The sequence below is a fragment of the Cheilinus undulatus genome, linkage group 20, assembly GCF_018320785.1.
Source record: "Cheilinus undulatus linkage group 20, ASM1832078v1, whole genome shotgun sequence".
Taxonomy (NCBI): Eukaryota; Metazoa; Chordata; class Actinopteri; order Labriformes; family Labridae; genus Cheilinus; species Cheilinus undulatus.
In genome coordinates, this window is record NC_054884.1 from 39,712,962 (window position 1) to 39,729,292 (window position 16,331).

Consider the following 16,331-nt stretch of genomic DNA (forward strand, 5'->3'; position numbering starts at 1 on the left):
ACAGAGCCCCGAGTTAGAGAAATACTGACTCAATATCTGGTCTCTGGGTACCTCAGGACTCATAAAAGCCAGTGATAAGGTTTTTAGATGCTCTACAGGGCCTGTTTTAAAACTTCCCAGCATCAAACCTGGTCTGTAAAGAACACATGCCTGTTCGTGAGGGCAGAATTTGTCAGCAAGGAGTGCAAAAGAGACTGGACACACCGGCTAAAACATGGAGCAGCAGCTTTTATCTGTCAGAATTTATGTGTGTTCAGTACAGTTATTGATCTGTTTGGAATGCAATTCTCAATATTTAAGATACAAAGATTGAAATTCTGCATTTTGTGTTACAAATATGCACAGTGGCTAGGTTGAAACCCTGACACTGCAGCTGAAAAACCCAGCATATTAACTCTTTTAAAGGGGACATATTATGCAAAAATCACTTTATAAGCTTTTCTAACAAAAACATGCACCCCTGGCCTGTCTACACCCCCCATAAGTATCAGACCCCCCCCCCACATCTCTTTCTCCACATTTCAGAAAATGTGTGCTGAAACAAACCGTTCTCAGATTTCCCCTCCTGATGTCATGTGGGGAGTTAGCCCCGCCCCCATGTTCGGTGTGCCCTCCCCGCTTGGAGGAAAGTTCCTCTTAGGATCAAGAAAGCCACATCCATTTCCTGAGAGGGGCGGAGTCAGACAGCTCATTAACATTTAAAGCCACAGTCACATTACCAGCTCGTTGAGCAGGGCTGAAACAGAGGGGTTTATAGACATGCAAGAATCCAATACTGGAGTGTTTATCAGCAAACTTCACAGGCATGTTTAGGACCTCTGAGACTGATATAAACTTGTCTTAATGGGAAAATATGTCCCCTCAAAACTTTTTTCCCCACACATTGCTATTGTAATCCATGTTTGCCACTCTGTCACCACTTTCACCACTTTTTTCTGCCATTTTTTTCTCTTTTGACCTATTTTTGTCTCTTAAAGCCAATTTTTGCAGCTTTACACTTATTTCTGCTCCTTTTTCACAACATAAGGCACTCATCTTTGACACTCTTAGCCACTTTAAGCCATTGTTACCTCCGCCAAGAAGGTTATATGATCGGGTGGGTTTGTTCATTTGTTTGTTAGTTTGTTAGCAACAAAACTCAAAAAGTTGTGGACGGATTTTGATGACATTTTCAGGAAATGTCAGAAATGGCATAAGTAAGAACTGATTAGATTTTGGGAGTGATCTGCATCACCGTCTGGATCCAGGACTTTTCTAAAGGATTCTGTACCATTGGGAGATAGGGCTAATGGTGGAGGTCTGCGCTGTTACCACTTTACACCAGGAGATGGCGGACATGAGTAACTTCAATCCCAGCAGCATTTTTGGGTGTGTTTCTATTCAAAGTTTTGGAGTTTATAGAGTTTGAAAGATGCACACCCAGTCGAGGAGACGAGTCTGAGCATAACAGAGAGAAAGACGGCGAATTGTAGCAAGAATCCTGACAATGCTGGGAGGAATAGAGGAATATTCACCCTCTGACATGACTTCCACACATAGCGAAGCCAATGCTTTGCCTCACTGAATTAGATTAGGCGAATTCAATTTTTGGAGTGATTCAAGGTTATTATAGTTAACTAAAACTAACTAAATAACTACAACTAAAATTCAAAAAACATTTTAGTTAACTGAAACTAAATAAAAACTAAGCTTTACCAAAAAATCAAAAACTAACTAAAACTGTATAGTGCGCTTACAAAGCTAACTAAAATAAAATAAAAATGGAGACAAAATATCCTTAGTTTTAGTCTTTGACACTACCAGACTGGCACCGACACCAGAGTCTGAGGAGAGTCAAATTGCCTGATCTGATTTGTTAAGACTTCACATAGTGTTAGTTTTATGTCTGGAGTTTTATTTAAACATCATCATTAAGTAAATAAAATAGTAAGTGAAGAGTGGCCTGTTTTAGTGTATTTTTTGCCACTGTTATCCCATTTTTGACTTATTTAGCCCATTTTTGTCAAGCTGTAATCACTTTTCCTTGCTTTTTTCCTGCCAATTTTCTACCTTTTGTCATTAAATACCACTTGTTTCCTACATTTAGCCCATTTTCGCCCCTAACAATGATGTCCTCCAACTGTGAACCTATTTAACTACTTTTTTCGACTATTTTTCAGTATTTTAGACACGTGTTTCTGCCATGTTTAGGCAGTTTTAATCTATTTTTGCATCTTTAATCCAATGTTGCAATAATAAAACCCAAATTCACTACTCTTTAAATGTACCTTACCATTGTTTTCCATCCATTCTTACCCCTTTTGCATTTACAAGCCCATGTTTGCCTCTGTTATCCCGTTTTGCCACTCTCTTCACAACTTTTTTCTGCCATTTTTTTTTACTTTTAACTTATTTTTTCTTCTTTTAACCCTTTTTGCAACTTTTAATCCTTTTTGCTACTTTTAAATACTTTTCTATCTGTAACTCGCCACTGTAAAACTGTTTTTCCCAACTTTTGCCCATTTTTTTGCCACTTTAAACCAATTGTTGCTGCTGTTATTCCATTCTGTCTCTTTTAACCCATTTATGCCACTCTTGAACCGCTTTTCACCACTTTCTCTCTGCCAATTGTTGCCAATTTTAACCCAGTTTGCTGCTTTTTAACCCCTTTCCACCATTTGAGGTACTTTTAAACCATTTCTGCCACCTTTGCTGCATCTTTAACCCATGGTTTGCCACTGTTCACCTATGTCTTTGGCACTGTAAACTCTTTTTTGTCCTTTTTTTTTCTTTATCTGCACTTTTTTGCCGCTGCTATCCCATGTCTCTTTTAACCCTTGTATGCCACTCTTCAACCACTTTTCAGGTTAGTCCAAAGGTTCTTTATTTTCTAGATGCTCTAACAGCTTCTCTGTGTCTGATTAAATGTTGAAAAGTGAACATTAAAACATTTCTTTAAGATTAAAAAGGCAAAGAGATTAAGACTGAGGACCTCAGAGGCTTCAGAAATGTCAAAGGGTGATTGGATGTTAAACCTCTTGTGTTTCTCTTTTCTAATATTTCCATATTTTCATACTTTGGTCTCCTTTGAAGGTCAGAGTGATATTATTCAGACTACATCTCCAGGATAAAACAGAAGTTTCTCTGGAGGAGTGATGGACTTAGACTGATGCCCACATGTTTCTTTTTATGTGGAATGAAGAGAAGAGAAGTAAATACTTCTCCACAAACGTCGACGGATCCTTAATAACTCGGCTGCAATTACAGACCCCAGCCTCATCCTGTTTTGACTTTAAACCCTTTAACTTGACAGAATGACATGTTTTCCAAACGCTGAGATAAAGAAGAGGCAAATCCTGGCCACTTTGTTTACCGTCCTGGACTCATTTTTAATTGGCTGACAGATACCTGGGAAAGAAACAAGGTCTACTTTTCAATTTATACAAAGAAAACAAACCCCAGTAATTATGTTTAGCTTTCTGGCTCAAATATTCATAGATAATTTTTACATGTTTAGAGTTGAACTGAGGCTATCTGTAATTACCCCTCAGGATAAATAATTGGGTTTCAAAACAATTAAAAAATGTGTCAGTAAAGAGGCTGATTCTTAATGGACGCTAGGAACCCTCCAGACTGTTCGGCTCCGTTAGCGTCTCTTGTTTTTGCATGAAAAGTGTCCAATCAGTGCTCCTCATTAATGTGGCCAAACACAGACATGATGGTGTTCATGAGTGGGAGTTTGAGTCAAATACAAACTTTTATTTTTACCTTAAAACGCCTTTATCAGTGTCTGCCTCTCAGGAAGCTTTTTCAACAATTTCTCAGTTTTTTGTATACACCGCTTTCCACATTATTAAGCAAATATATATTTTTCTCTTATTTTCCTAAATATTAATGTAAATGACAGTCAGAATATTTTTCAAGTCATCAGCTGTTAGAGCATGATTCAAATGTTTCTGAACAAACTTCATAATGAAAACCATTATTTTTTAAAAATATAAACCTCTAAATCCACTGTTCCACATTATTATACAAAACAGAGTTTTCAAAGATTTTATAGGTTGTAAAGACCTGAAAGTTTGTTGAATTTGCAGCATTAGGAGGTCATATTTACTGAAATCAAAGCTATTTCAATCAAAAACATCTTAACAGGCCAAGTTCCATGTTAACATAGGAGCCCTTCTCTGATATCACCTTCACTATTCTTGCATCCATTGAACTTGTGAGTTTTTGGAGAGTTTCTGCTTGAATTTCTGTGCAGGATGTCAGAATATCCTCCCAGAGCTGCTGTTTGATGTGAACTGCCTCCCACCCTCATAGATCTTTAGCTTGAGGATGCTCCAAAGGTTCTCAGCAGGGTTAAAGGTCAGGGGAGGATGGGGGCCTCACCATGAGTTTCTCTCCTTTTATGCCCATAGCAGCCAATGACACAGAGGGATTCTCTGCAGCATGAGATGGAGCATTGTCATGCATGAAGATCATTTTGCTACAGAAGGCACGGTTCTTCTTTTTGTACCATGGAAGAAAGTGGTCAGTCAGAAACTCTATATTTGGCGAGGTCATTTTCACACCTTCAGGGACCCTAAAGGAGCCTTCCAGCTCTGTCTCCATGATTCCGGACCAAAACATGACTCCGCCCTCTCCTTGCTGATGTCACAGCCTTGTTGGGACATGGTGGCCATCCACCAACCATCCACTACTCCTCCATCTGGACCATCCAGGGTTGCACAGCACTCATCAGTCAACAAGACTGTTTGAAAATGAGTCTTCATGTATTTCTGAGCCACTGCAACCGTTTCTGCTTGTGAGCATTGGTTAGGGGGGGCTGAATAGTAGGTTTATACACGACTGCAAGCCTCTGGAGGATGCTACACCTTGAGGTTGGTGGGACTCCTTCCTCGTTATGCCTTTATCTGCACAAACCCGTCTGTGCTCTGAATCAGCCACTAATTTTTTCACAGTACAATGATCACGATTAAGTTTTCCTGAAATATCGAATGCTTTCATTCCTTGTCCAAGGTATTAAACTGTTTGACACTTTCCAGCAGCAGAGATCCTTTTTCTTCTCATATCACTGAAACCTGTGGCCTGCTTAATAATGTGGAACAGTGCATTTTGAGGTTTTTATTTTAAAAAATAAATAAATAACGGTTATCATTATGAAGTTTGTTCAGAAACATTTGAATTATGCTCTAATGGCTGATGACTTGAAAAACATTCTTTCATTTGCATCAATATTTAGGAAGATAAGAGAAAAATGTCATTTGCATAATAATGTGGAAAGCGATGTAAATTTGAAAACAAACTCCAACACTGAAATGAACTCATAATGTAAAATTGCACTAACTTGTCGTCCGGTCTTGTAATTTCTGCAGGAGATCAGCGACACAGAGATCCTGGAGCTTACCCACAGTGCACTGGGGCGCATGACAGTGATCCGGCAGATCTTCCCGCTGTGGAGGGACAGCAGCACCCGCTGCATGAGACAGAACCACCGGATCTCTTCTCTGCTGTGCGACCCACAGGAGGGGTACCTGCAGAACCTGGAGGTGAGGGTCGCTCCTTCATGCTTCTTATCTGAGAACCTGGAACCTTTAGTTCTAAATATCGCCTTGAAATGGACAAAGAATGTTTATTTCTGGAGTCTTCAGCCCACAAAGTTCAGTTTTAGTCTGAGTATAAAGGATAAATTATCTGATCCAGTTTGAACATATTTTCTTCTCCCTTTATGTTTGCTTTGATTGGTGTACCTTGTGTACACCGATTATGCTGTAAAACAATTAAATTTCCCCCCTCCCTTTTTGTGGAGGCTATTCCACTGAATAGTGACCAAGATTACACAGAGCATGTATTTTATCTGAACAAAGACCGTCCTAATTATAACGGTCTATAATGAATGAATGCCTCAGGGACTTAATTAAAGAGTTTAAGGGGCAGTTTGTACGTATTTAAAATCACCAAATATTAATTTGAGGGGATAAATTAGGTAATTACAGAAAATTAATTATTAAATTAAAGGGATAAAAGCTAATTATGATAAGAATTACCAGTTTAATAGGGTTTCTCCAGAGTTTGGAGCTCTTGGTTTGATATTTTTGTCATTCCTACTGGTGAAGTTGATGTTCAGAATGAATGAAGAGGCTGTTGTCCTACACTGGTCTGCTACCACATCAGTAATGCTGCTCTGTTCTTCAGCCAACTCTGTAATGTACACAGTCTGATCTAGTACTTAGTACACAAGCAGTGGGTATAAAAATCAACCAAGAAGAAGCCACCATGGCGCCATGGACTGTTTGGAGTTCCCCAAGGTTCCATTTTAGGCTCCTCATCATTTCATATTACCTCTAGGTCAGCGATGCTCAACATGTGGCTCTTTGATGTCTTAATCATAAATATTATTTAAATATTATCCCCCAGAAAACCTTTAAAAAGGTGAACTTTTTTAAAGGTTTTCTGCCACTTTTTACCCATTTTAGCTAACTTTTGTCATTAAATACTACTTTTTTCCTACATTTTACCCCTTTTTTTCATTTCTTTTTACACGTTTTCCCCATTTCACCATTCTTCCCATTTAAGCTATCTTTGCCATAACATACCACTTGTTTCCAATTGTTTTTCCCATTTTTGCCAATCTTGACTGCTTTTGCCCATTTTAGTCACTTTTCACTCATTTTTTGCCACGTTTTTGCCACTTTTGGACCATATTTTGCTACCTCTAACTCATTTTTTGCCACTTCTCACCCATTTTTGCTACTTTCGGAGTGCTCTTCCACTTTTTCTACCTGTTTTCACCCCTGTTCTTCAATTTTTGCTACTTCTTTTTGCTACGTTTTCCTTATTTTTTGTTACTTTTTTCCAAAGTTTACCTTTTCACCATTTTTTGCCACTTTTTGCCTATTTAAGCTGCCTTTTGCCACTAAATGCTACTATTTTCCTATTTTTTGCCCATTTTTGTCACTTCTTATAGCCAGTTGTTTCCTATTTCACCCTTTTCACCATTTTTTGCCCATTTAAGCTATCTTTTGCCATTACATACCACTTGTTTCCTATTGTTCTTCTCATTTTTTCCAATATTGACTGATTTTGCCCATTCTAGGTATTTTTCACTCATTTTTGCCATGTTTTTGCCACTTTTGGACCATATTTTGCCACTTCTAACTCATTTTTTCAACCATTTGGCTCTTTGGTTTGGCAGGGTTGAGTAACACTGCTGTAGGGAATGTCATCAGGAAGTATAGCCTCAGTTTCTACAGCTATGCAGATGACACTCAACTGTACATCACTGTGTCTCCTGATGGCAACGGGCCACTTGGTGGAAGGAATTTGTGTAAATCTGCCTAGATCAGACCGTCCTCACAAACTGAGTGGGCGTGCAAGAAGGAGACTAGAGAGAGAGGACACCAAGACACCTATGACTACTCTGAAGGAGCCCCAAGCTTCAGCAGCTGAGATGGAGAGACTCTGCAGACAACAACTGTTGGCCGGGTTCTTCATGGTTTAAAGACAACAGGAGGAATGTTCTGGAGGGGCCGAGTCAAAGCCCAGACCTCAGTCTTATAAAGAATTTGTTGCTGGACTTGAAAAGGGCTGTTCACACCCAAACCCTGTGCAACCTGAGCTTGAGCAGTTTAGCAAGGAAGAATGGAATAAAACTGCAAGAGGCATCTAACTGCAGACCTTTATGGTGGGTCAGTTTGGACTCATCTGTCGTAGACCTCTATAATAGGGTGCGCATTATAGAGGGCATGGGGCAGGAAGTGACGCACTAACCCTTGTTTTGTTTTTTTGTTTTTTATTTGTTTGTTTGTTTGTTTTTTTCCTTAGTTTGTCATGTGTAATTTTAAATTTTGTCCCCAACCCCTGACCCTGACCCTAGCTTTTAGGGTTTGGACTCAGAGCTGTGGTTGCAGCCAAAGGTGCATCTACTAAAAACTGACTTAAGGGGGTGAATATTTATGCAGTCACTTTTTTTCATTACACATTTTTATTCAAGTGGCATAACTTTTTGACACTTTTTGTGTTAAATAGAGTTATTTTGACTATGATTGAACTGTGAAAGCAGCACTGAAGGGCCCTCGCACCCCGGTGCAGGTCGGGGTGTGGCGTAACCGCCCATTAGTGGCAACAGTGGGGTGTTAGCAAACCCTTGCACTGTCCTGCAGCATGGCAGAGAGACCATGGCGATCATCCTTTGAGTGTCATCATGTAAAAAAAAAAAAGAAAAGAAAAGAAAAAACAGTTTGCACTTTTTTATGAGGTAATACTGCCCCTCAACAGTAGGTGGCAGAGTGACAAAGGTGGATGCTGATATGTTAAAGTGATCAGGGAAGGACTATCTGTCATGAAAAAAACAAACAAACAAAAAAATTGGATATTCAATTTTTTATGTATTACTGGTTTCTTACAATAGGTGGCGCTACAGCAAAACCATTAAATTAACATTGAAATTTGTAGAGAGGCAGACACTGATCATACATGTGAAATTTGAAGGCAATCGGATGTTTAATTTGAGAGTTACACCCACTTCCTGTCTCATAGTGAAGAATCAAAATGGCCGCCATGGCCACTGGAGCATCTGTTAATGAGTCATGTCAATATTAGAACAGATACTGATGAGTTCAGGCAAAAATCAGAGCATGATCGGTTTAACACAGTAAGAATAATACAGAAATTACCCACTTCCTGTCTCATGGCGAAGGATCAAAATGGCTGCCATGGCCACTGGGTCATACGGGAATGAAACATGTCCATGTAGGGACAGATATTGAGGACTTCAGATCAAAACCAGAGCATGATAGGTTCAACACACAAAGTCAAATGCAGAAATTACCCATTTGCATCACTTCCTGTTGGCAGAGGAGGGCGCCATGATGAGCTGTTTTCATGTGGGCGTGTTCAGTGTGATACTGATATGTTGCCATAACACACTGAAGGCCATAGAATGATGTCCTCCAAAATTACATCAGTTTTCAGTGAATAAATGTCCAAAAAGAGGCATTATTTTGAAATTGGGGCGGAGCTGGTGGACTTCCTGTTGGGATTTTGGCATGGGTCCAAGAGGCTTTTTTGTAGGTGTGGTCATGGTACATGTCCTGCCCAAAGATCATCTGCCTAAGTTTTACAGTGTTCTGGGGCTGAATTTTTAAAGTGAGAAAAGTGGAAAAAGTGGAAAAATCGATTTTGTTTCATCAGAAGGGGGCGGAGTTATTGATTTCTGATGGTGGTGTATAATTTCACAGAAGCTCCATGTGTGATCATCAGTGAGAAGTTTGGTTCTGATTGGTGTAAGCACTTAAAAGTTGTGGACAAAATTGTTGTTTTTACACCATGTTTTTTGAGAAAAATTGTGAAAAGAGTGTTCGTCAAAGTTTGGGGACTTACAACAGCCCCGCCCCCTGGTGAAAACTCCTGCAAAACACAAGCTGAGATCTCCATTTTGTCTAGTTTCAGGAAATAACAGTCTGGAGTCCAGGAGATAAGTCCCCTTGGACGAGTTTGTTCAAATGCGAGGACTGTAAATTTGGACACTTTTCCTTTATGATGTCACTTCCTGTGTATTTTAGAGGATGGTCCCAAGAGGATTTTTTGTTCATCTAGTCATGATATACATGTCTACCAAGTTTCATGCATGTTGCTAAAACCTGTGGGCGGGGCTCCTGAATACCAGTGAAAATGAGGTTTTGGGGCCTCTGAGGGGCCATTTTTTAAGCCAGATGAATGGAACCACTAACCTGACACACCAGATGGATTTGTTTCACACGTCCATCTGGGAAAGCTTCAAGAAGAAACGTTTGAGAAAAGGCAGAGGCTTTGAAAAAAACTCGGAGCCTGATTGGGTGAACATTCTGTCTGTCACATCTCTACGGGCCAATGAGAGCAACAAAACACATGACGTAGCCGCTATCGATCTGCGCAAAACATGGCGACTATAGACATGTACTCGACTTTTGTCAGTTTTGAAAAGAAAACAACTCACTGCTGTTCTTTGTTCTTCTTTTAATGAAGACGTCAACAAGTTCTGATAAAACTGGCGCTTTAGCAACATCCACGCTAATCTCTTCCGCCATAACTGCACCAGCTCTTGCTGCTGCTTGTTTATGTTATGTGGTCACTGATTGGTCCTGTCACTTTCTAACTGGGCCCAAACGGTTCAGATGGGAGCTTTGCAAGATGGATTCGCCAGTGAGAAACACGGAAACGGGCGTATCCATCTGCTTTGCAAGGTTATGGAACCACCAGAATGCGAAATTTTTCACCAGGACCTAACAAGCCACCAAATTTCATGAGTTTTGGAGCATGTCAAGGTCCCCAAAAATGCAAAAGTTTTGACCCAAAAAAAGGATTCCTACAGATACAATAGGGCTCTCACACTGGTCAGTACCTAAAAAAAGGTAAAACATCCAAGGAGGTGAACACTTAAATATCACTGACTCCTTTCTTTTTGGCTGACTCTCTACAAATGCATCTACAAGCAGTTACCATCCGTTTTTCTACTTGTAGCAGAGCGATGGCCGTTCCACCGAGGGAGGAGGATTGTTTTCTTGTCGTTCTGTTTTCTTTGCTCTGAATCTGTTTGTGTAGAGGAAAAAAGAGCTGTATTTGTGAAATGTTGTGTTTTGGCCCTGGGCTTCTGTGTCAAACACTTCCAACCAGATTTATGTCACCACGTCACTGTCGACTTTGCCAGAGCGGAGAATATAAACCGTCTGCTAGGATATGTGAGATAAATATGACACGTTTCAGGCCTTATCTGTGGTCTCTGCCCAGATATGTAGCTGCTGTCTGCAGTTTGTCCCTCATGTACGTGTGATGGACGGTTAGTGTTAAGGCTGCTGTTTTATTCATTCCATCACAGACACAACACACTGCCTCCCTTCTTTTCCTGTCTGTCGCTGCCATATGAGTTTGTTCTTCTAAGATGGAGCTTCCCCATGACAAAATAGCATCAATCTTCCATCTCTACGTGTGTGTTTGTGCATGTGAAGCAGCGTGTGTTTGTGTCATGGCCCGAGGCGGCGTGCTAGATGGACGTCATCCCAGTCAGCTGTGCTCATCTGGACGCACTGATGCTCATTTGTCACCCTGCATTTGGTCTCTGCTGCCCGCTCCAGCGTCTGTGTTTGTGGATGTGCATGTGCTTGTGTGCTCCCTCTGCCCCCTGCAGGGCAACGAGCTCGCGCAATCACATGTGGACATGTCGGCTAGTAGCCGGCTGTCATCTCAACACCATCCAGCCAGAGTGTGAGTGTGTTTCTGCCTGTGGTGGCGTTCGCTTGAAGCCAGCAGATGATGTGTTACCCAGCTGTCTCACACATGTGGTCTGAGTGTCTTCACAGCATTACAGTATCTTTGAGATCAAAAATACATTTTCTAGATCAGTAAAAATGTGCTGTTTTCTCCCTATAAGGTCGACTTTGCTTTTTAAAACAGCTCTTGAAGTAAATCAAATGATTTCATGAGGGATACATATTTGATTTTTTTACCAATTATGACAATATATGTAAATTTATTTTAGCCCATATCTATATAAAAGTAAAACTCCAGTCCTTCAGACATGCTTTAACATCTTAGATATAAGAATAAGGACAGCCAATATAGGCTGATATATACAAAGGGGGCAATATTTACAGCCACCATTGGCCAATATCCAGAGCCAATATTTGCCAATATTTACAGTCAAGATAACAGATGATTATTGTCAATATAGGCCGATATCACCACCCAAAATAGCCATTATTCGCAGCTCATGTAGGCCAAAATTTACCCTTAATATAAGCACATTTTTGTCATCCATCTGGGCTGATATTTTCAGTCAAAATAGCCAACTACCTGTAGTTTATATCTGCCAATATTTACAACCCCAAAGGGGAACACTGACAATAAGTATAGGGTGATATTTACAGCAAATATAGGCCGATATTTACAGCAAATATAGGCTGATGTTTATTGTCATTATAGGCTGAAATCTGCACCAAAACAAGCATATATTTAATGCAAAATAGCTCTTTAACCACAGCCAGTACATGCCAAACTCTACAGCCAGTTAAGGCTGATATCTTAAACAAACATAGGCATATATTTTCAGCTGAAATAGCCCTTTACCTACAGAAAAAAACATGCCAATATCCACTGCCACTTAGGCTAATATTTACAGTCAATATAGGCTGATATTTACAGTTAATACAGGCATATTATATTCTCAGTCTGGGCCGATATTTTCAGCCACATCAGCCCCTTACCCACAGCCAATACGAGCCAAACTCTACAGCCAGTTAAGGCATATATTTCCAGATGATATAGGCCAATATTAACAGCCAATATAGGCCAAAGTTTAAAGTTAATAAATGCATATTTTTATATTCAATGTGGGCCAATGTTTTCAGCCAGACTAGCCCTTTACCCACCGCTAATACATGCCAAACTGTACAGCCAGTTTTGGTGTATATTTACAGCCAATATAGGTCACCAACTACATCAACATAGGCTGAAATTTACAGCCAAAATAGTCACCTGCCTATAGCTTAAATAGGCCAATATTAACAACCCTTATAGGCCAATATTGACACTAAATTTAGGCTGATCTTTATAGCAAATGAAGGGTGATATTTATTGTCATAAAGGCTGATATCTACAGCAAACATAGGCATATATCTAAAGTCAAACTAGCCCCTGAACTACAGCCAAAAAATACCAAAATCTACTACCAGTTAAGGCTGATATTCACAGACAAAATAGGCCGATATTTATAGCAAATACAGGCTGATAATTACTGTCATTAGGCTATGTACAGCAAACATCTGCATGTATTTACAGCCAAAATAGCCCCTCACCTACAGCCAAAACATGTCGAAATCTACTGCCAGTTAAGGCTGTTATTTACAGCCAATATAGGCCAACATTAACGGTCAAGAAAAGCAGATAATTATCGCCAGTATATGCCAGTATTCACAGCCCATATAAGGCACATTTACAGTTAATAAAGGCATATTTTTATATTCAATCTGAGCCAATGTTTTCAGCCAAAATAGCCCCTTACCCACAGCTAAGACATGCCAAACTCTACAGCCAGTTTAGGCTGATATTTACAGCCAATGTAGCTCACCAGCTACATCAACATAGGCTGAAATTTACAGCCATTACACTTTGACATTCACAGCTAATACAGGTAGATATTTACAGACAATATATTCTATTTGCAGCCTGTACAGGCAGATGTTTACAGCCAAAATAGCCGGTACCTACGGACAGTCTGGGCAAATATTTACACCCATCTAGGTTGATACTTAGAGTCAATATGGGCGGACATCTAGGGCCATGATAGGCTGATATTTACAGCCAATACATATCCACATTCACAGCTGATACAGGTGGATATTTACAGACAATACAGGTGCAATTTAAAGCCAATATAGAATAAGATCTACAGACTATACTTTATACTATATTTACTGCCAATATAGGCAGATATTTACAGTCATCATAGGTTGATATTTACAGCATCTTCACAACATCATTATTTCATTTTTTTAGGGACTTGCGAACAGTTTTATCCAATCAAAGTTACTCCACAAGTATTTTCAATGTCACTTAATTTCAGCACTGTCTTGGGAATTTACCTTGAAAATCAGCAGTGTCAAACATTCTGAATTCCCTAATGCACTACCAAGGAGACTTTGCTTTGTATGTGGAAGTTTCAAAATTAAGCTGACAACAACAAAAATGATAATAATCAAGAAAATAAAATACATGTTTTGGACAGTGGGTTGTTCTCTTCCTTGACTTAATTGTCACTGAAGTTGCCATATCTGAGAATTTAAAAAATACCGATTTTTTTTGGCCATACTTCTTCAGGTCTTACAGAATAACTCAACATCTGTGGACTGATCTTAATTTTTTCTTCTCTCTCCAGGTGTCAAATCTCTACCTGTACGACAGTGTGCTGATGCTCGCCAACGCCTTCTACAGGAAGTTGGAGGACAGGAAGTGGCACAGTATGGCGAGCCTAAACTGCATCAGGAAGTCAACCAAACCGTGGAATGGAGGCTGGTCCATGCTGGAGACCATTCAGAAGGTACTGAGGTTTTTATGTCAACAGATTTTAAGAGGGAGATAATACTTCCTGTCCTGCAGCATCAGGCGGATGCTTTCCACACTGCATCCATTAAAAATGGCCGCCCTGCTCTGTGAGTCTCAGTTTCCCCTTGTTAACATGTTATCTGGGACTTTTATTATGAAGGGGGAAAATAAAAGTATGGTTTGTTTTTGACAATCTTTGATGGCTGTGAGTGAATTAAAGGTTTCCTCAGAGCAAACATTTCAATCCCAGGAAGGACACTAGTGATGTGACACCACTTTCTCTGCTTTGTTAAGCTAATTAGCTCTGAGAGTCAGAAAAACAAGCACTCCCAGCACCGTCCATGTCCCTCGTTCCTAGTCTTGCCAAACAGCCCTGTTGATCCAAATTAAAGGTAGACATCAAACTTTGCAGACTTTCATCGTGCCAGTTTTGTGAGGAGAAAGGATTCTCCTCTGCTGTTAACATCACTGAAGCTAAGTTCTGATGGGACTTTTCTGATTTACGAGATTCAGATAAGGCCCCTGTGCTGCAGAAGTGTCAGGTCAGGTATGGGGGCTTACACTGGTTCAGTATGTCGTCACGTAATCCTTAGTCCTGTACTGTGCTGGCCCCTTCATAGCCATCCTCCAGGCCTGTGCCAGGTCCATGCCCTGTGTCTCCAGGTATCCTCCCCTCCTTTGCCCCCCCCCCCCCCCAACCCATGCAGCCGCTCCCCTTAGGCCAGGTCCAACCCATCAGGTTCAAGGCATCCAGTATGCAGTGTGACCAAAAAAAATAAGTTAAAGGTGGCAAAAAAATGTCTAAAAGTGGAAAAAATCAGAAAAAAAGGTAGGAAAAATTGGCAAAAAATTAGAAAAAAGGTGGAAAAATGATTGAAAAGTGGCGTTTAATTGCAAAAGGCAGCTAAATGGGCGAAAAAGCTGCAAAAATAGGCAAGAAGGGGCAAACACTGATGGAAAGGTGGCAAAAGTAGGGAGAAAAAGTGGCAATAAGGGCAGAAAGTGGCAAAAGAAAATGGACGAGATGTGGCAAAAACAAAGAGTTACTGATGGCAAAAATGGTCCAAAAGCAAAAAAAAAAAAAGAGTGAATAGTGACTAAAATGGGCAAAAATCAGAAAAATGGTGGAAAGATGGGAATAAAGTGGAATTTAACTGCAAAGGGCAGCTTAAATGGGTGAGAAGTGGCAAGAAGTGGGAAAAAGGGGCAGAAAAAATGTTAAAAAACGATGAGAGTGTCAAAAAATGTGTGAAAAGTGACAAAAATGGGCAAGGAGGGGCAAACACTGGGAGAAACGTGACAAAAATGGGTGAGAAGTGGTAAAAAAAATGAGTTACAAGTAGCAAAAATGGTCCTAAAGTGGCAAAACGGTGCCAAAAAATGAGTGAAAAATGATTAAAATGGGCAAAAGTCAGCCAAAGGTGGGAACAAGGGCCAGAGCCACACGCTGAGTATCACTGCCTTAAACCATCTAGTGTGCAGCCTAACGTTGCATTCAGGACCTCTAAAGACTGTTGCAGAAGTTTACAACTATACAAACACTTTTCAGCCTTTTCGATTGAAAGTGCAATTAAATATCCATGCAATCAATTTGCTTTAAGTTTACTGGAATTCTTGTATTATAATTATTCAAAGCTGTACAAATCCTTCATTTGCATTCAAAGTCTTTATTCAGGACAAGTAGAAGCCATTTTCCACCAAAATAAGTCCTAATGAGGCTATTTCAGTTTGAAATGAAGCTCAAATATGGCGTTAGTTCACACTGACTGTGCTGAATTATTCTAATGAGAATGTTTTCAAGGCTGTTGAACTTATTATCAGCCAGATGTGATTGCTTGTTAGTTTATCCAGTCGACTTGATTTCTTCTGTGGCGTTTGAACACAGAATCAGCGCGTTGAATCTGACTCAGCGCGGCTGAAAATGGTGGGAAGGGTTTCCTGATAAAGATTTGATTCCAAGCCCTTTGAAGACGGAGGAGAGCATGCTGAGGAGAATATTAACCACGATCAGATTAACAAGGACAATAAATAAAAGAATAAACAAGCTCTTTGTGAGCTGAAGATAAATGAAACATGAATGTCTGCTGGTGAAACATGAATAAAGCCTGATGTTTGAGCTGCAGTCTCATCCTCACAGTGTGGCTGTTGATCGATGCTTATTCGGCGTGCTGATGAGCCCCTCAGAGCGTTAACGTCTTTGTTTTACTAAAAATCATCTGTTTGTTCCTTTGACATCTCTCACGCTGAGCTCATTAGTGATCCTTCTTTGTTTCTCA

At 40.1% G+C, this 16,331-nt stretch overlaps 1 protein-coding gene across 1 annotated transcript in view; it reads left to right on the forward strand.

Annotated features, from left to right (window-relative positions):
- The window catches only part of LOC121528566 (glutamate receptor ionotropic, delta-1-like), a 939,907-nt gene that overhangs the window by 811,895 nt on the left and 111,681 nt on the right, over positions 1–16,331 (forward strand). Inside the window, exons 6-7 of the mRNA XM_041816077.1 lie at positions 5,355–5,528; positions 13,889–14,050. Coding sequence (XP_041672011.1) covers positions 5,355–5,528; positions 13,889–14,050 — 336 coding nt within the window. The remainder of the gene's footprint in view (positions 1–5,354; positions 5,529–13,888; positions 14,051–16,331) is intronic.